Consider the following 20,602-nt stretch of genomic DNA (forward strand, 5'->3'; position numbering starts at 1 on the left):
CTGGGAAGCTCAGGGGGGGGGAAGGGAGGGGGGGGGTTTGGGAGGGGTGGGAGTTTTTTTTTTTATATATATGTATTGTTTAGTTTTATTTTTTTTGTATATGTTGTCTCTTGTTTTGTATTCTTTTTTCTTTTTTGTAAAACTTATAAAACTTTTAATAAAAAAAAAAATATATCTCTATAGGTACTTTGATGATTCCTCACCTTTTTTTAAACAAAAGACCCCCAATTTTGACCTGAAGTTTATTCCTTTATGCATTCTAATTCTGTATCCACATATCTAACTATAAACAAGGTTTAATCCTTCCATGTAGCAATCTTTCTATTTTCTCCACAATTGCTAAATCTATGAAAAAGAACAAAATTGTGAGCTTCTAACTTAACTTTAGCAGCCAGCTTGCTTTTTATAGCAGATCAGTTAATTCATATCTGTTCATCTGAATATGCCCCCCTCCTTTTCAAAATATGGCCTGCACATTTTCTTGCTATTCTGATCTCAAACCATTAACATTGCTTCTTGTCATGCGCAGCAAGTGGGACTTTTATAGTTTGTTTGACAGATCTCTGTGTATACAAAGTTGTTGGTAGAGAACTTAATATTGGTTCCAAACATAGCTGCTCTTTTTTCTCTTTTTTACTTGTCCATGACCTTCCTAATTTTTCCTCTTGCATTAATGCAAATTTGCTCTCTGATTTGGATCCTTTGGACTAGTACCAGATAGACGTCAATGTGCAAGTCCTGATCCTTCAAAATCTTTTTCACTAGTCTTGTTTCTTTGGTAATATATTCTGCCCAATTCACAGAGATAATAGGAGTTTTTAATTTATAGAGTTAGTTGTGACCATAGTTGTGACCAGAATTTCCATTGCTAAGCAAGGCAGTTGTTAAGTGAATTGTGTCCAGTTTAACAGCCTTTTCGGCCATGGCTGTTAAGCAGCTGCTAAATGAATCATAAGGTCATTAAGCAAATCTGACTTGTCCCATTGACTTTGCTTCTTGGAAACTGGCAATCTCATGGCCCCAGACATTGCAACCTTCAGAAATATCTGCTGGTTGCCAAGTGCCCCAATTTTGATTATGTGATATGGGAATGTTGTGGTGATCATAAGCGCAAAGAGTGGATGTAGGGCATTTTTTTTTCATTTTTTAAGTCATGTCCAACCCTGCTTAGTTTTTCAAAATCAGCTAAATTTTTATATTTAGTTGGAGCTGTTATTAAATTCAGCTTTCTCCCAGCAATCATAGGCATGGCTCAAGTAAATTCATAAACCTGAGCACACGAGTTAAGTTACACATTTCAGGGAAGAGAGGTAAACTCTGTATGAGATATTATTTGAGGCAGTAGCCCTGGTTTCTTAGAAGGTCTCCTTTCTTCTCTGAATGAATGACTGCAATACCATGTCGTAATGCATAAGCCACAACTCTGATCCAGACAGACTGCAGCTGTTTTGCAGCCATGGATGAACAAGAAAGAGATTGCGCAAAGAAAGAAAAAAAAAAACCTTGATGAATGGGGCATTACCCTATTCCTGAGGGAATCTGGTAGTTTGCCAAGTTAAAAATCAGTTATTTCAAAGCTCTGCAGAAGTCAGACAAAGCATGAAAGGGCACTCCTGCGGAGGAAATAGATGTACAATAAAATAGCTGTAATTCTTGCCATTTGTGTATGTCACTTGCTTATCCAAACCATGCCTCCAGTTACGGTTAATTTGACTGTACAATTTTAACATGTTTTTAGGAATGGCTGACTCATCGAAGCCATAGGTAGTATATTTCAGAAAAAAAAAAAACCCAAAAGAAATAAATAAACATTTTAAAATTTATTTAGGGGAGTAAAAAAGAAAGGCTGCATAATTCATTGCAGGACTTCTCAGTAGTTAGTGTATCTGAACATAATTTCTACATGTTGAAGTTACTGTCTTAAGTAGGATGAGATTTAATCAGAGTTGTAGAAAGGCAACTGGAATATCTGAAAGGTGCTGGAATGTAAACATTGATCAAAATTTAGAAAAAGATAGAAAAAGATATTCTTCTCTGATGTTATCTGATGATGGGTGATCAGTAAAGAATACCAGTCTCTACCAGATGTCTATGGAGATTCTCAGTCATCTAGGTCATGATTGTTCCAAAGGTGCTTTTTCAAAAGGCAACTGGACTTCCTTTGTTTTTTCCATGAAGGTGGTTTGCTTCTCATCCAAGAAGCTTATTCAGTTCTTATCCATATTGAAATTCTGGAGCAAGGGAAATAAATAAAACTTAGGTTGCTGACCTGATAATACTCTTTATTGTAATTATTAAACTTTATTTATTCATATCATTTATCTGTCTTGAAATTTCTGCATTCCAATAAACTATGCATAGTTCAGGGTTGAATTATGGAATCTTGGGGTATTTTTAGCTTAGTTGTTCATTTGCAGACCTTTTATTACTAGATAAAATCATCACTGTGAATAAGTGTGGAGTTTGCCCCCTGTTTATATACACTAGCTTGCCTTGCCAATTTTGGTATGATTTTATCCTAATCAAGGAACTACCAATAATACTTTTGCAGTCCAGGTTTAGGAATTCAAACCAAGTGGTAATTTTAAAGAAGGCAGAAAATGCAAATGAGATAGTAATAATACAAACTGGTACAGGTGGTCCTCAACTTATGACTATAATTGACCCCAAAATTTCTGTTGCTAAGTGAGGCATTTGTTAAGTGAGTTTTGCCCCATTTTATGACCTTTCTCCCCACAGTTGTTAAATGAATCACTGTACTTGTTAAATTAGTAACACAATTGTTAAATGAATCTGGATTTCCCCATTGACTTTGCTTGTCAGAAGGTTGCAAGAGGTGAACATGTGACCCCGGGACTGCAACCGTCATAAATATGAATCAGTTGCCAAGTGTTTGAATTTTGATCACAGGACCATGTGGATGATGTATTGGTTGTAAGTGTGAAAAATGGTCATAAGTCAATTTTTTCAGTGATGTTGTAACTTTGAACAGTCACTAAATGAAATTTGTAAGTCGGCTTCCATAGGTTCTTAGAATGCAGCCTCTGGCATGCTATTCAGAAGCCAAGTGTTAATCACATATTAATTGCAGAAGAACCAGTAGTCTTGATAGCCTTTAAGATGACTGTAATAGTGGCGATTATCTATAGCTCAGGTGTAGGATTAGGGTGAAGGTTCATTCTTCTAGCATATGGATTGGTTTCCAAATGTTTGGTTAGCAGGCTAGGTAACATCTTCAGCGGAGTTTAAGGGTGTCAGTATCAGTGTTCTTCTGTTTAAGACGGGTGTCAAACTGCTGGCCCACGGGCTGGATGTGTCATCGGGAAGCCACGCCCACCCCATTGCTGGCAATGGCGAAAAAGCTCCGATAACGTTGCACGACGTCATGTGATGTCACAAGTTTGACATGTCTGGTTTAAGATAACTGCAGAAGTGTCAGTACTTTATTACCCAGACAACTTTAGAGTCAAAGTGACTGAGAGATATGCCTTTCTTTATACACAATCAGCCCATATTATGAAACCATAATATGTTCATACATTTTAAATAAAAAGTTAACGCATGCAGTTTGGCAGATGATATAGATAGGATGCATTTTGTGTAAAATCTGGGCAGTTTTATTTTAAGGATAATAGGAGTGAGAGCTAGAGGCTCATACACAGACATCACTATTCAGAGATCATGCATGCACAAACTCAGGCAGGACTCAGCATGCTGCCTCATCAGCGATTTAAACACATTAGGAAGGCTCCTTGAAGTAGATCAGGTGGACAGAAATGATTGGCCAAGAGTCTTTCTGGATATTTTGTGAAGGTGAAGATTTTGAACATCAGCATCCTAATCACTTCAACATGTGGCTTTCGTGTAGACATGCTTTGCTTTACCTGGTAAAGAGAAAGATGTCTTAGATCATTACATATCTTGAACATTTATTTTTTTGCCTAAAGGAAATAGGAAATTAATTTCATTTGTTAAACTTCATCTCTTTCTTTCCAGTGAGTTTGTTTCTTGGTTGAAAGAAATTGGGGAGATAAGCAAACCAGAAGAAGGGGTCAATCTGGGACAAGCTCTGTTGGAGAATGGCATCATCCATCATGGTGAGTGTTTTGTATTGTAGCATTAACTTCCACTAATATTAACTCTATCAGATGTAATAAAGTTAAAAGAAGCATAAAAGAAGCCAAATGTGTACAAAAGTAATCTTTCAGTCAGAACTTTGGGAGGTTCCCTAACTGGAGAAACTTATTTTAGCATATTTATAGACTGCTTCTCATATAGTTTACAGAAATGATATAATGCTATAAATATTGTGAAATAAACCTCCCATACATTAAAAAACAAATATTAGTGGAATTTAATGGCTAACATAAATATATGTAAATTTGAAAGAGTTCCTAAAACAAACGGGGGTCAGGGTTAGTATGCCACAATGGTGAAGTAAATTCCAGTGATGAGAGCCATCATATTATAAGACTCATCTCTATGTTTCTAAGCTTGAAACCAAGATGAATTTGCAAAACAAAAATGATTCACTATTTTTTTTTGTAATATATTTTATTGATTTTTTAAACATAATTCGTTTAATAATTGGTGAACAGTCTGTTGTCTGGGTTACATTTGTAAAACAATCAACAACAATTGATTTCTATAATCCATAATCCACATAATGGCTTTAGTTGATTTCCTCTTTTCCCGAAATATCCTCTTTTGCAAACATTGAGTTAATACAATTTTTATTGTTTTGATAGATAACAATTAAATATATATTTTCCCAATTTTCCTAAAAATAATAATCACATCAATATAATATTTCTTTTCTATCCAATCATTCTGGTTGCCTTATCATAGATCCTGTTAAGTCCTTATTTTAATTTGTTTCTCCCACCAAATTCTAGGTATTCTTACTGGTTAAGATTTTCTCAAAAATTAATTACATTTAAAAATTTAACTCTATTTTTCTATATGAACCATCTCACACTTTTACATTTCTTAAGGAATAGATAAAACAATGAAAAAAAAGAAAGAGTAAGAGTCAAGAAACATAAAAAATAACATACTACTTAAAATATATATCCCTCCTAAACTAATATATATTTATTTTCTACATTTCTTATTCTTTTTAACCATAATTAAAATATATTTAATCTTTAAACATTCCATTTAATACATCTAGTCATCTAGTCCTTTCTCTTATTCAAAATATTTTTATCCATTATAATTTTCTTAAATTCAATCACATTTAAGTATCTAAAACATTTCTAAGTCATTTCAACTTTTTTATATTATTCATATCAAGAAAAAAAACAAAAAAGGGAAAAGAGCATACTATATTATTTAGGAATTCATCCCTCTTAGAATGACATATATATTCCAAAACGTTTCTATTTCTTCAACCATATTCAAACAAATGTTTCTTTTTTAAGTATTCTATCTGGTAACTCTCATCATCTATTTGTTTTTCAATTCCCAAAATAAACAATTATCTTTAAAATGAGCGTCTTAACCATTCAAACAATTTTAGATTTATCCAGATTTAGGTTTTAAATTTCAGGTTTTATATTTATTTCACTTCCATATATTTTGATCCTCCATAAAAAGATTAATTTGCCGCTTCCATTAGGGTGGGGCGGAAATTCCCCTCCTTTACTTTCAGAGGTATTTTGCTTCTTGGGGATCTTTTCCAGGAAATTAATGTAGAATAGAAAAGAGAAGATCGAATTCTTCACCCAGTTTCAAGCACGCTGTTCACAGTTGTGCTGGTTAGTGCTTTTGGACTTCAGTTGCTAGTAGCTTGGTCTGGTCAATGCAATAAGGTCAGCCTTTCTCCTGCTGGGTTAGAAGGCTTTCCTCAAGTCGAACAGAATGGCCGCCGCTGTTCCAGAATCGCTGGAGCACCCTTCTTTCTTCGTCGCCTCTCCGGGGCGACTTAGACCCATTTAGGATCCCCAGGCAGGGCAAAATTAGCCGTGGGAGTGTGGAGAATCCGCAAGCCTGAGACTGGTCACTACTGCGCAAAACCAGAAGTCCAGGATGATTCACTATTCAGTGGCTCTTAAAGTTAGAAATATATATTGTTGTGGATGGTATTGAAGTTTCAATACCAACCCTGTTCAGAGTAGCTCTGTGAGGGAGATGGGCAGTCTCTAAATATGATAAATAAAATATTATTTTAATAGTTCTCCGTAATTTAAAGTAAATATTAGGTAAACCTCTCTTGTAGATTGTAAAATAGAAGAAAAGCATTTGGCAGTGCAGTTCTTTATGCATATTCTTCAGTAGCAAATTCCATTGTGTCTCATACAGTTTATGACAAAAATGGGGACAAAAGATTGCAAACTAAATATTTAATCCTGTATATATCTATTCTGAAGAAATGCAGTAAAGCTACTTCCTGATAAGCAATTGTGACAATCTCTTGAAATCTAGTTTGTGACATTGAATCAAACATTTACTTTACAAGTGCTAACCTTTAACCAGTGGATAAGCATGTGGCAAACTGAGGGACCAGCAGTGTTTGTGCTTGGGACAAAATGTTGATAACTATGCTGAAATTTAACAGTGCATCTTCCAAGATGACTTCATTCTAATTTAGTATGCGCAAAGCTTAGGTGGATTGATCAAAGTCTTTTTTTTTTACAATGTACTTACATATTTTGACACAGGGATCTCAAAAATAATAATAATAAAAAAATCCCCAGCCTTACTGATCCCTTCATACGTTATGTTTTTGCATAGAGTGATAAAATTTTATGGCAAAGCTAAAATGATACTATATTTATTTAGAATTATTTAGAATTTCTAAATAAAAAAATAAAAATAAAATAAATAAAATTTACCTAAGGCTTCAAACCTTACCAGTTTTTTTCCCCTTTGTTTCCTGTGCTGATCAACTATTGTAATAAATTGCTTACATATTGCGGGTTGCACATTTTTAGATCTAAGAAGCAGATGTTTACATACTTATCAAGATGTGTCATTGAGCAAATGAATATGTTGAACAGATGCATTTGTTCACAGAGCCATAATTTGTTTTTCCTCTCAGAATGCCCATGGGTAGCATAATCAAGACCTGTTTCCAGTGTGTAGAATAACTCTCCAGCGGTTTGTTGGATGGGAGGATATTCTCCTTCAACAATGAGTCCCAGAATGTGTTTTTCTCCTGCTGCTTCCCAATAACAGTATCAGTTTCTTATTTAAGCAGTTCCTGCTGCATCCTTCAGGTGTTCAAAGCTGGAAAATTAACTTCAGAGTAATGAGGCATTTTCTTCCTTAGGAATTTGAGTTGTCTTAATTGCTATGCAAACTCCCTGAAACGAATTTTAATGGGGGAGTTCTTCTATTAAATTTGACTGACATTTTTTGATAATCTCTTTGTATTAGTACATCAGAATTGCTTTTTCTAACAGTGTCAGTAGACAATAGTAGAATATGCTTTCATAAATTGAAATCTTGGAGAAAATCCATTAGTTTAGTCCTGGAACAGACAGCATCACTTCTTGAGTATTCAGTGTAGTCAATTTTCAAGTATGTTCTGATGAAATATTGAGCAGAGAAAATAATTAGAATCTAGCCTTTCTTTTAGGCAATGTAATAGGAAAAAAAGACTTGTTCCAGCTGTAATTATGTAATTACATAAAGATATACTGCTGAATAATCTTCTGCTACAGCAGACACTTGGCATGACAATGTTAACAAAGTTGTTTCTCTGATACAACACATCTTCATATTATATGTAATTGTCACAATAATGAGCTATTTAACTGATGATCTCTTTCAGCCCTTCGTGGAAAGGCACCTCTCAAGCTAATTCAATGCCATTTTTAAGAGCCTGAAAGATACTGCAATATTGCAGGAAGCTATTATTTGTCAGTGTAGGCTGGTATTTTTGATGGGAGCTCTCCAGGGTTCCCAGCAATGAAAGATCCATTGACTTTTGCAGCAAATAGCAATGAAGCAAAATTTCCATATATACAACCACCATTACAATAGAAGCATAACTCACAGCATTTGCATGATTGCATTATCATATGAATGTTGTCATTTGCCTCTGCTTTCCCTCTCTTGTAGATTTCCATGGCAAAATCTTTATACTTTATATCTCCAATTGTTTTCTACATGAAAATTGCAGAGTTTGATCTGAATCCTTTCACACATAAACTGTATGCTTTGCCACTAAGCTGTGATCCCATTCCTATTAGTTATTGGATTATATCCAGTAATGGCTTTACCTTAATGCAAAGTATACTGTCTGATCCCCCAGGGCAATCTAGTTTCAAGCCCACTAAGTAGATCAGAACAGGAAATCAACTCCTCATGAAGGCTAAAACTGCTTTTATTGAGATTAGCTATAACAGAATCTTGCAGCTCTGACAATGCTGTATCTCCTCCTCCTTGTTACACTTCAGTGAATTAGGGAGGCATCTGCCTGGTAACTTAGTTTATCTTGATCTGGATTTTAGAAATATTCCAGTCCCTTTTGCCCAAGAAATGCTTCCTCCATATTTCCATCAAGGTCAACCTTTTTACTTTTTACTTTTTACATCTATAAAACTTTGGATGTGGTCTCCAGTTGGATTTTGTATTATTATTAATTGTAATATGTAATATGAGAAAAAAAGTGGAAAAGTACATTGTTAAATACATGAATGGAGAGCAATTTTATTATTATTTTAAATATAAATTACTAATAATATCACTTTCATCTTGGCTACAGAAAATTTTGCAAATATACTTCTAGTACTATTCCCCCAAAATGTGAACAGTTATAGTGGGTGTAGATGCAATGATCTGTGCAAGCAGAAATATGCTTTGCTAAGAAACAACTATCATTTAATACACTCTTTTGTCTTTGTGCATAGGTGGTCCTCATTTAATGATCACCCATTCAACGCCCAATTAAACTTATGATGTCATTGAATGAGTGGTAGTTATGACCAGTCCTTAAAGTTCTAGTCAGCACAGTTCCCCACTGTCATGTGACTATCATGCAGGCACTTGACAACAAGCCTGGATTTCTGACTGTTGCAGTGTCCCATGATTTGTGATTTTTGTTGCTAGTTTCCCACAAGCAAAGTCAATGAGGAAGCTGGCAGAAAGTCAAAAGTTGCAATCTTGTGAGGTCCTTGCTTAAATACTCATATAGTCCTCACTTAACAACAGTAAAGAGGTACTGCCACTGCTAAGCAGAATGGTTATGTAGTGTCACATGTTATGACCACATCACTTAGTGATGGAAATTCCAGTGCCTATTACCATTGTTAACTGAGAACTCCATGTATTATTTTATAGTAACCAAATCTTGTTCAACAGATTATGGGTTTGGAAGATTTCATGCTGGAGAATGGAAAATAAGAGTTGTTTATTATTCTTGATGGTTCAGTTTCAGATAAGCACCACTTCAAAAACGAACAGGTGATGTACAGATTTCGTTATGATGATGGGACATATAAGCCACGGAGTGAATTAGAAGACATCATGTCTAAGGTATTTTTGATTTTGCTGCTAAAAGTGTAGAAAAAGTATGTTTTAGCTTAGTCTAGAACTTATTTTACATTGTTGATAACATTTTCTTTATCCAATATATTGTAAAGAATCATTTTCCTTATGCCTACACCAACACTTTCAAACTGCATTTTCTGTAGAAATATGGAATATGTAAGATATTATTATAGTTGATTGCACAGTCATCCAGATATTTCAACTGGATTTAGCATTTGTATCCACCTATTGTGTCCTTCCCCACGACCTGTGATAAGCAGATGTTGTTTGATGGCATTAAACGTCTTTTGCAATTGACTGGTGCCAATTTTGTCAATGCGAGTGATGTTCTAGTGGTGTTCCAGATTTTTGGGAATTGTGCTCAAAATGCCTATTACTATTAGTACTATTTTTGCTTTCTTTTGCCACTGTCATTCTACTTCTATTTGCAGGACTTGGTTTTTTATTATTACTATTATTATAATTGATGAGGAAATAGCATGTTTTACAACCAAATAGGTTCGGTGTCTATTCAAGTACAGTTGAATGGAAGACTAGACATAATTAACTCGTGTCAATTGTGAAAACAAAATAGGTGCTTTAAAATATTCTAGTTCAAGAAATTTTAGGAAAATTGTGAAATAAGTAAAATGTTTTTTACTTAAATGATTCTGTTTTATTTTAATTCAGAGGGTGAACTATTATAGTATAAGTCCCTCAGCAAGGCAGTGATTTACTCAGGCTTACTGCTGTTCTTACTGCCATTATCTAAAACTATGTGTTTTAGATAACATTTTAACCTGTATTTTAGACTGTAATCTTATCATTTGTTTTTCTTTGTAGGGTGTAAGGCTCTACTGTCGTCTGCACAGTCTATACACTCCAGTAATAAAGTAAGTTCATTATCATGAGATCTTCATACTATGTCTCATCTCATTTGGAATTTTATCCCTTTTGTTATTGAACCAGAAATAAATTGTTTTCAATTTGGGAGAACTTGTTTTCCCTCTTAACTATATTTTCAGTTAGCTAGGACTGTGTGACTGTGTTCCACTGTATTGTCTCTTATAGTATAACCTTTTAAAGATAACTTTTTTTGGTATACTGAAACATCATTGGATGATTCTCTCTTTCAGTTTTCGGATGAGTACTATTGGTCTGTTAAATAACAGGCTACCATATGTTTCAGAATAAACCACTGGTAACATAAAGTAATGATGTCTGTTTAAAAAAGGGATTGGAATTCTAGTTTTTGAAGTGGACCCCTAGTGTCTCAATTTTCCTAGAATGCAGTAACTTGAATGATCATTCCTTGTCACGTTAGTACATTATGGTGCATAGAAGCAACTCATGAACCATAGCTATGCTTCATCGAAAACTCTACTGTCCTAAAGAACAACAGTACTCTAAGAAAGGGGAAGTGATGCTTTAAAGTGTGTGAACGAATATGTGTGTTGGCTATATTTGTGCTTGAGCCATTCATTTAAAAATAATTTGAAAGTCAGACAAAAAGAAATAGTCAATTAGTCAAAGAAATAACACTGACACCGATGCATGGAATTAGATTCAACAGCATTAATGAGGAGAACAAGTGGCAGAACCTGTGGACAAAGTTACAAGTGAGATCAGCCTAGAATCCTTATGTAGCCACAAGCGAATTAAGTTCAACTTCAATTGAATTCTGTTGACCATTATCTAACTTCAAGCAGGTGCTAACCATTAGTTGAGAAGATTCCTGTACACAAGCATGATTAGCAATAAATCAGTTTAATCAGATCCACAAGTAGATCTGATAATTAACAACCAAAACTCATGAATTATCATTGCAAATTTTGGAAAGTGGCAAATAAGGTAAAACATGATTGGGGATAATTCCAGTATGATTGGTTCCCTAAAGAGATATATAGCTCTCTGCTGATGCATAATAAAGATACAACAAACATACATGAAATGAGAGATAATATGTATAAGACTGATGGGAAATATGGTGAGGTTTGAGAAATACATTCTTAAAGGAGCTTTAGGTCAAAATTGACTCCTTCTGGCTATTTCAAAAGAGCTGCCATGATTAAATGTATTGATGATATAAAATAGCAGTATTTTATAACTTAGTAGCTTCCAGATGTAATATGGTTATCACTTTAAAAATTGCTAGCCAGTATGGTCAGATGGAATTCTGGGAATTACAGTCCCACAATATAGAGGAGACTAGATTTGAAAAGGCTGTATCAGCCCTTCAAGGGAGACCAGATTTGAAAATCAATGCTCTGTGGGTCAGAACTACTTTAGTTGTAACAGCAATAGTAACAGAAACTTGCAAATCTAAATGTGCTTCCCTCCTCCCTCCCATGATCTTTGGGTGAACTAACAAGCAGCTTGTCTGAGACACTATTTTACTTTGTTATCCTGGGCTCAAGCCTCTTTTATCTGACGGTTTCCTTGGTAGCAGCTCTTCTTCCTGTCATTCCAGACTATCCCTTCTCCTGTTTACAGCGTGCAATCAAATATTTAAACAATAAACAGCAGAAAGTCTAGAGAAAAGTGGTTTTCTTCTGTCAGTTCTCTCCCAGGTTAAAATTTGGCATTGACGTTTTAAAAATATGTTTCCCCAACCATAATTTTTAACTATCTTCTAATTTTCTTTTCTGATGTAGAGATAGAGATTATCACTTGAAGACGTACAAATCAGTGATCCCAGCATATAAACTAGTGGATTGGTTGATTGCTCAGGTAATGAGATCATATAGATATTGATGTTTTTCTTCTTTGACTTCAGCCTCAACTCTTTCACATTTTATAATGTTATTCCATAGAATTATTCCACACAGTATTAAAATATAAACTGTTGGAGCCTTTGAAGTACAACCAGAAGAACTTCTTTGGTATCTGTAAATATTGAATTTACAGACTGGAGATGAAATAAGAATGCTCCAGATTTTAACTTTTTATATTCTAATAACATAAAAGAAGCTTAATCTGGGTGGGCAAATAACAATTCTAAAATAATCCCCACATGCCTTATTATTCCACTGATGTTGCATGAACTTGACTTCAACTTAACCTACACTTTTAATAAAAATATTTAAGATTGAGATTCTAGTCCATTAATACCTTGTGCTGACACTGGCTAACCAGATGCCTTTGAGAAGCTTATAAGCAAGATAAGAATCCAAATACAGCTGTTGGTATCCAAATACTACTCTTGTGAAAGAAAAATGTCAGATCTGTTATCAGAACACTGTTTAAATAGCTTTCTACTGCAGAACAATTTCTTGTGGTCTGGAACAAATTGTCCCCATTTAATCCTATGTTAGGATACCAGAGCTTCCATTTATGCTTAGATATCAAGTATGAAAAATTCTTTATCTGAACATCGAGAAGTGGTCTTCCTATTTTATTATGGCCATTCTTTTTCCATTTGTATTATATCTCCAATTATGAGGAGAACATTTGAGAAGTTATAGATTCAGTCAACTCTTGACTTGAATGTTGCTGTTTGCAAAGGGCAATATGTGAATCTAGTTGCATTATTAGCCAAGTTTGTGTCACTGTTTTTATGTGCTATTTCTTGTAAGATTCCCAAAGGCTAGCTTAAGAACAGTGTCAAACAAATATCAGTTTAAAACTCATCTGGGGGTAAAATTAGATGGTAGCATTTATAAATTCACTGTAATAACTTTCTAAGCAAAGAAGCCATGTGGCAGGATGTTAAAATGGGAAAGGTGCATGTTAGGGCACATAAATAATGATGCAATTAAAAAGTTGTGAAATAGTGTTGATCAGCACTTCCAGATCTGAACACTTTGCCCATTAAAAAAAGGAATTTGCTTATTTTGCACTGATAGTGTGTGGTTGATCTAAATTAAAAATAGTTTGAAACTGCTGTATACATATTGTTTAAATTGTGCAATCCAGTCACAGGTTAAAGCAGTTTCGGAAACTGTACCTAAGTTTAAGAAGTGTTTCTCAACTTTGGCAACATGAAGATATATGAACTTTAAATCCCAGAATTCTATGCTGGTTGGGGAATTCTGGCAGCTGAAGTCCACGTGTTTTCAAATTGTCAAAGTTGAGAAACACTGTATTAGAGTTACCAGATTTGAGCTGCAGAAATCCAGATGACCATTCAACAGCAAAGTGATATAGACAATTTTGCTATCATATAATGGATGTCCAATTTTTGTGGCCCTGATCTGGTGGCCCTATCATCTCTTAGTTTCCACAGCTGGTACAAGTACCTGGTGCTGGAGACTGCCTTTCATCAAGAAAGGTTTTGCTATTCATTTCCAATTAGTACCTTATTTTTGATGCAACCACCCAGGGACAAAAACAGAGATTGACAGTATCAAGTTTCTTTATTTCTTTTTTCATTCTGGTGCAGGATGAAAAAGGGAGCAATGGGCATAGAGTAAAGAAACTACTTTAGAGACAAAAGATGAGGCAAAATGAAAGTCTTAATTTACAGATCTTTTTCTGAGATCATAAGATAAGAAAAAGGCTAGAAAGAGTATCGATAATTATAACAGCTAATTGAGGGGTTTGGTGCATATAATAGTGTCATCTTAAAACTATTATGTACTCTAGACTTACTAAAGATCTGTTTAGTAGTTTTCACAAGACTCAGTCTTTGCCTTGCTTGGTTTATTGTCCTGGGTGTGAATGAGTTGCTAGGCCAAATGAATCTACTTTATCCTATTGCTATTGAAAGTTCCTGGCCATAATTTATCCTGCAGTTGGAAACCATGGAGATTTGTCCATGTATAGACCAGGAAGTGGAGCAGAAGTGCTGTGTGTTCCAACCCCTTGCTTAGCCGACAGAGTTATCCATCTTCCCTCCTTTGTTCCTTTCTATATTAACTTTGCTGGGCAAAGTTCTCTAATGAAAAGAAAAGAATTTGCAAAACTCATAACTAAGCCTTCCCTCCAAACCATTGATTAGTTTGACTTAGGAATCTAAGGAAGGCAGGGACTTCAAGCTAAGGGCAATATCTATGTTACTTTGAATTTTCCAATAAGAAATTGTGCATTTTAGAGTGGGCCAGGAACTGCAACTATGCAGTATCTATGAGCATTGTTTCTGGTATGATTGAGGAATGAGAAAGTATCTTTAAGTTCAAGTGGAACAGAGGGGAAATGTATTCCAGTGGGAATTATCTTTTGCTAAAGAGAGGAAACTACACTAATAAACTTAGAATTGCCCAACTCTCGTTGGAGAGGCTCATGTGAGCTGCTTGCCATATGGAGTTGAGCCTATATAGTTCCATTCCAAGGGGCCACCCACACAAGTGGTTGAGCAGATAAAATGGGGATCTGGCACCAAAATAAATGTGTTTCTTTTTTTTCTTCCGCTTTCTTCTTGTCAGCCAAAAACACCTATTACATCATTCCTAGAAATATTAGCCTGAATACAATGAAATCATATGACTGAAGCTGTATGTATTATTTTAAGCAGCTGTTTCTAATGGGGCACTCAGACATGATATTTCATTGTATTTATACCCTATTAAAGCTGATCTTTGAGAAGTCTGAGTAAGGAATTATTATTACTGCGTTCCTTCAGTAGGTTCTGCTGCCTTTTATTCTGATATTTTATGGTATGTATAAATCAAAGCCAGCTATAGATGGCTTTGATTATATTGCTAGTAAAGAAAGCTTCTGCGTAGAGACAACTGGCTGCAACTGTGTACTGTTAAAAACAGCTCCTTTATGAGATTCTGGTCTTTGTCCTCTCAAAGCTTGAGGAAGACAAAAGGTACTATATTTAGGAGTGAATGGGATTTAAGTCAAGGGAGTCCTGTTTTAATTACTTCTACTGTTTCTTTCTGCTCTGTTCATTTGGGAACTGGGATCTAGTTGTGGTAGGATTGTTTGAATTACGATTTGCCCAGGGTGTAACATTTATCTTTTCTTGTTACTAGGGAGACTGTCAGACCAGAGAGGAAGCTGTGGCACTGGGAGTTGGGCTTTGTAACAATGGTTTTATGCATCATGGTAAGCCGTTAATTCCTCCTTATCCTAACCAATTAACAAGGATTTAACTTTGTTTCTTTAACCAACAAATGTGATCAATTTTATGACAGACTTTTTAAGATCATGCACCCTCTGGACTGCATCTCCTGGAATCACAATCTTTTTCTCAATATATTTTAAAGGTACTGCAGTGGGAATAGTTGCTTTCAATAGCTACTAAACTGAACTGTTAGGCAACAGACAAGCCCAATTATTCTAGTTGCTTTCCTTCTGTGTAAAAATAGTAAAATTCTGGCAAATAATCTTTTTAAGATAAGAGCTACTGTACATTTGAAAAGCAGAAGTAGTCATAGTTAAACTTGGTGGAGCCAGTGCGTGTCTCCTAGTGAGGGAAGGTTTAGTTACTCAAAAGTAGGAGACAGAAGCAACACAGAATCTCACTAGATCCTCTTGGTGATAGGAAAGTATCCCTTTCTTAAAAGATGTTTGGAAGGGGTAAAGACCTTTACCCCTCAGTTCTTCACAAATCAGTCTTCAAATGCTAGATTCCCCTGGTAAGAAAAATATTTGCAAATAAATTACAATTCAGTTGTATCATTCCATAGAGTCAGCAGCAAAGAAGATGGGAATTGTAACACTGAGGATGGGAATTACATTCCCTCACTCCCTATTCCATCTATCTCTCTGTCTGTCTATCTGGTTGTGTGCAAGTCACAAATCAGCAAGAAAGTGAGGCAAGAGAAACAAGAAAAGAAAAGAGAATCCTTGCGCGTTAAATGGGTTAATTGGGTTATGTACAGGAGAGAGTAATAAGAGAAGAGAGGTTTTAGCTCAACTATAATACGATTCATTTAGCTTTAGCTTTATGTATATTGCATGAACCCAGACTTTGTGGTATGTAAGCCACATTTTATAACTTAATGTGCTTTTCTAGCCCTACCAACTGAGGTTAAGTAAATAATGGTTAACCAGAGTATGGCTTTGTGTGACATGTAAACCTAGTCCAATCTGTGAAGATTTGAGAATTGGTGGGAAAGAAGGCAATCAGTCCATTTGTTGATTATTTTGTTTAAGAAATACTTTTGAAACAGCTAACAGCTTGTACTGGGGTTCATGTATTTTCCATATAAAATAAATGAATGAATCAATAAATGATTTTTTTAAAATAATAATAATTTATTAAGACGTACACTTATGGCTGCAAGGACAATATTAGCACATTTGAAAAGAGGTACTTTACCAAAGATATCAGACTAGAACTTTAACTTTGAGAGTACACACTAATGGCAAAAGCAACAACATACACTCACATAAAAGTCTAATCCTATTTAAGCAAGAAAACTTCCTTACCTGTTATATATTTTGCAGCAAGGCAAATATAAATATTCAAAGTATGGGTTTAAAAAAAAGAATTGAAATCAAAAGCACATAAAAAAGTTAAAAATCTGCAAGTATTGGAGATCACACTTGGCCAATAAAAAATTCTATTCTATTCTATTCTAGTGTACATAGAGTACAACAAATGGAAGTTAGAAACTAATATTTATAATGTTTAATAGTTTTTTCCTTTTTCTTTTGTATATTTAGCATATTTAGCAAATTCATATTAGCTGCCTATTTTACATACTTGTCTCATCCAGCTCCAATTAAAATCCTTACCTCATAAAAATAATTTAATATACTTTTTTTTTATTGTTAATGTCTCACCACCTGAGCACTAACATGTCCTGAGCACTAACTGTACAATCTGGTGCTGTAATTCCTTTGTTGGCTTATAGCAGGGGTGTCAAACTGCCAGCCTGCAGGCCGGATGCATCATAACGAAACCACGCCCACTCCATTGCCGGCAATGGCAAAGAAGTTGCTATACATCGTGACATGTCATGTGACATTGCGAGTTTGACACCCCTGTCTTATAGATTGTATGTTTCTGAATCATTTTCTTTTTCTTTTTTTCTTTTCTCCTTTTGCTTGCTTATGTTCATTTTTTTCTTCTTAAAAATAATAAATATTTTTTAAAAGAATTAAAAATGTAAACAATAAATAGCATAACCCTCCATCTAGAACACAAACTCATCAGGGATATTATTAGATAAGAGAAGTATATTCAACTTGGATTTTGCTTCCCAGGTTTCTCTGTATACTAATGTCTTTCAGTGAGTAGCAAAGGCTCCATGAAATGAAAGGCAATTCTTCCACACACATCAAGAGTCTTTCTTTTCTTTGTTTGCTCTGCAATAAACTAGAACTACAGGAAGACACAACAGCTTCAGATTATTCTGGCATCTTTTCAGGCAGCTTTAATTAATGTAATTTATTTTTCACTTTTCTGTAAATTCTTGTCCCGATAACTATTGTATTCTGGGCATTCGAAGGAAAAATAGGAAAAAAGAAAGAAATTTAAGAAATACAGAGAGCATTTCCTAGAAAACAAATTATTTGAGCCTCCTCTTGAGCAAACTGGCATTTATTCTCTTACAATGTTCTTTTTGAATTAGCAAAGATACTTTATAAGCATGGTTTTACCCAGCATGCCATATGTATACTTTAATAATAAACTAAAGACCCTTGCCCCAAAGAATTATATGTTATTAATGGGATGACCATTTACATTGTATTTGAGGTTATGAGACCACTGATCTTTGTACTCTAGCACAGTTTCCAGCTTTCCTCTATGGCCTTAGGCAGGTACATTTCCAATTTATGCTGTGTAACCTAATTTATCAGAGGTGCTGGCAGGCCTTCTGGTGAATCATCTCCTCTACTCTTACAACACTTGCAGCCATCCCTGTATTAATAGTAACAGGAACAAAGCGCAGAGGAGTTTCATGGATACCTGCGCTAAAGGTTTTAAGGCATCAAGGTAAATATCAACACTGGACCTTGCAGGGGCTATGGACATTACCATTTAACTGTTGCTGGGCTTGAATGCTGGGAGCTGAACCTGCTCTGTCCTTTATTTAGGTTTAGTTCCATTTCCCTTATTAGGTTGTTTTGGACTCTCTGCTCAATCATTCATGTAATATTTTTCATTTATTCAGACTTCAGGTTTCCCCCAAGCTTACTGATACCCCAATCTCATGGAAGGTGCTGTTTGGGATGACTGAACTCCCATATTCATTGCTAAACATGAGAAATAGAGAAAATAATTTGAGCCTATTCTGTGTCAGACTATTGTGATTTATTTACCATAAGAGGAGTTAGATTATAGTCCCCGTAATTCACAGGTCTAAGAATTATGACAATGATAGTTCAACTTTTGTCCAGCTTCGGAAAGGCTACTATCATGTCAATATGGACTGTCTAATGAAATAACTGCAAGAAGGGGCAATGTGATACTTATTTTTGTGCCTTCAAGTCAAACTCTTGGCAACCAAATGGTAATTTTGGCAAGTCCATGCAGTTTTCTTGCAATATGTCTGTGGAGATTCTCAATTGTCCAGGTCCCAAAGATGCTTTTCCAAAAGGCAAGTGAACTTCTTGCGATATTTTTCAGAAGTGGTTTTCTAGTGGTGCCTCCTTAGGGCTAAGTGAGGGTGACTGGCCCAAAGTCACCCAGTTAGGTTCATACCTAAGGCAGGACTAGAACACATGATTTCAGGCTCAGTGCCTATAACCACTACACCAAATTGATTCTCCCTATATGATACCAGTTCAGTAGGACTGGTTAGGACCAGTTCAGTAAATCTGAATAAACTATAAAAATGGGTGATAAGCGATGCATCTGTTCATTTCTTTTATATATCTTTCATAGATAATACTACTTCTGAAGCTATTAGTATATGACCTCCATATTCAAACTGGGTTGACGCATTTCAGACAAGTAAATGACTTCAAAAGTGCTGAAGGAGAAGAGCTGCAGCTGAGAAGTAAATTTAGCACTATGTCCATTTTCAGTTTTTCATGAAATGGGCTGGTCTTTGGAAACCTCACAATGGACCTATGTTTACCAATTGGATTTTTTCCAAGCAATGGATGAAAAGCAGCCGTTGTTTTGTGTCCTCCCTTGGATATTTTAGATTCTGTGTCAGCAGTGTAAAAGCTAGGCTCATGCCTAGCTGCAGGGACACAGTGTCAGACATGATGCAAAGAGAACAACTTTTTCCCATTGGGGGCTAGCAGGACACAAACCATCAATTTATAGTTTGAAAATGGGCAGAGAGATAAGGAAAGGGAAGGAACTGATTTAAGCCAAAAACTTGCTTTGAACATTGTGTTTATGTTGGAGGAATCCTATTAAATTTCACACTGAGTTTTTCTCTGTAACTACAGTGTCAATTGTCTGTTTTCCAGAAAGAAACATTGTTAATTTGATTTAATTTTTTAAAAGCTTTTCTTTCACCCAGATAGGACAAAGCACATGCTTCTGGAAAGCTTTTTCAGAGAATTATCTCAGGATGTAACGTAATGCTTTTCAGTGAAAAATGATCCTATTCATGGACATAACCCAAAGTTCAGCACCCAATCCCAGACATTTAAGGAAGAGAGATTCTTTAGAAACCAAATATAGCTATATGATGTTCCTGTTGGTGATTTGTTCATAGACAAGTGAACTTTAAGATTGCAATGGCTGACATTAATTTCAGACTGTGACTATATTTGTAGATTCATATAGATTTATGAAAGTAATGGCATGTTTTCCTGCTTCCCACTTTTTGGTCTCAAGTACTGGAGAAGAGTGAATTCAGAGATGAGTCTCAGTACTTCCGTTTTCATGCTGATGAGGAGATGGAAGGTACAAATTCCAAGAGTAAGCCTCTGAGAAATGACTTCAAGCTTATTGAAAACATCTTAGCTAAAAGTCTGCTGGTAAGAAAAATAAAACAAACAAATGTATTCAATTCTAACTAAATATCTTGCTATTCTGACACATTGGTACCAATTAATCTGTTGTAAATACAAAATCCCATCTCTGGACCCTTCTAGAGAGGTATTTCAACTGCATCCTTCTATGAAAAAACGAATGGATATTTCATATAAGTTGAGGACTATCTATTACGGGCTTCACTTCAGAAGCCAAGAACAATTGTACATTTTTCCACGGAGGAATAAGTTGCATCACTTGGCCTATGGGAATTGATATAGGACAGGGCTTTTCAACCTTTTCACCCATTGTGCCACTTTTAGGATATGGCACCATCCGAGTACCACCAGT

General features: G+C 35.2%; 1 protein-coding gene across 3 annotated transcripts in view; it reads left to right on the forward strand.

The window, feature by feature from the left end:
• PREX1 (phosphatidylinositol-3,4,5-trisphosphate dependent Rac exchange factor 1) overlaps positions 1-20,602 on the forward strand; it is a 239,229-nt gene that overhangs the window by 167,990 nt on the left and 50,637 nt on the right. For all 3 annotated transcript variants that reach the window (XM_039351244.1, XM_039351245.1, XM_039351246.1), the window contains 6 exons: positions 3,997-4,097; positions 9,380-9,483; positions 10,321-10,370; positions 12,132-12,207; positions 15,396-15,468; positions 20,114-20,256. In XM_039351244.1, the coding sequence (XP_039207178.1) occupies positions 3,997-4,097; positions 9,380-9,483; positions 10,321-10,370; positions 12,132-12,207; positions 15,396-15,468; positions 20,114-20,256 (547 nt within the window). The remainder of the gene's footprint in view (positions 1-3,996; positions 4,098-9,379; positions 9,484-10,320; positions 10,371-12,131; positions 12,208-15,395; positions 15,469-20,113; positions 20,257-20,602) is intronic.

The sequence above is a fragment of the Crotalus tigris genome, unplaced genomic scaffold (genome assembly GCF_016545835.1).
Source record: "Crotalus tigris isolate CLP2741 ecotype Arizona unplaced genomic scaffold, ASM1654583v1 scf7180000018371.15429387391:27106975, whole genome shotgun sequence".
In the NCBI taxonomy this organism is placed as follows: Eukaryota; Metazoa; Chordata; class Lepidosauria; order Squamata; family Viperidae; genus Crotalus; species Crotalus tigris.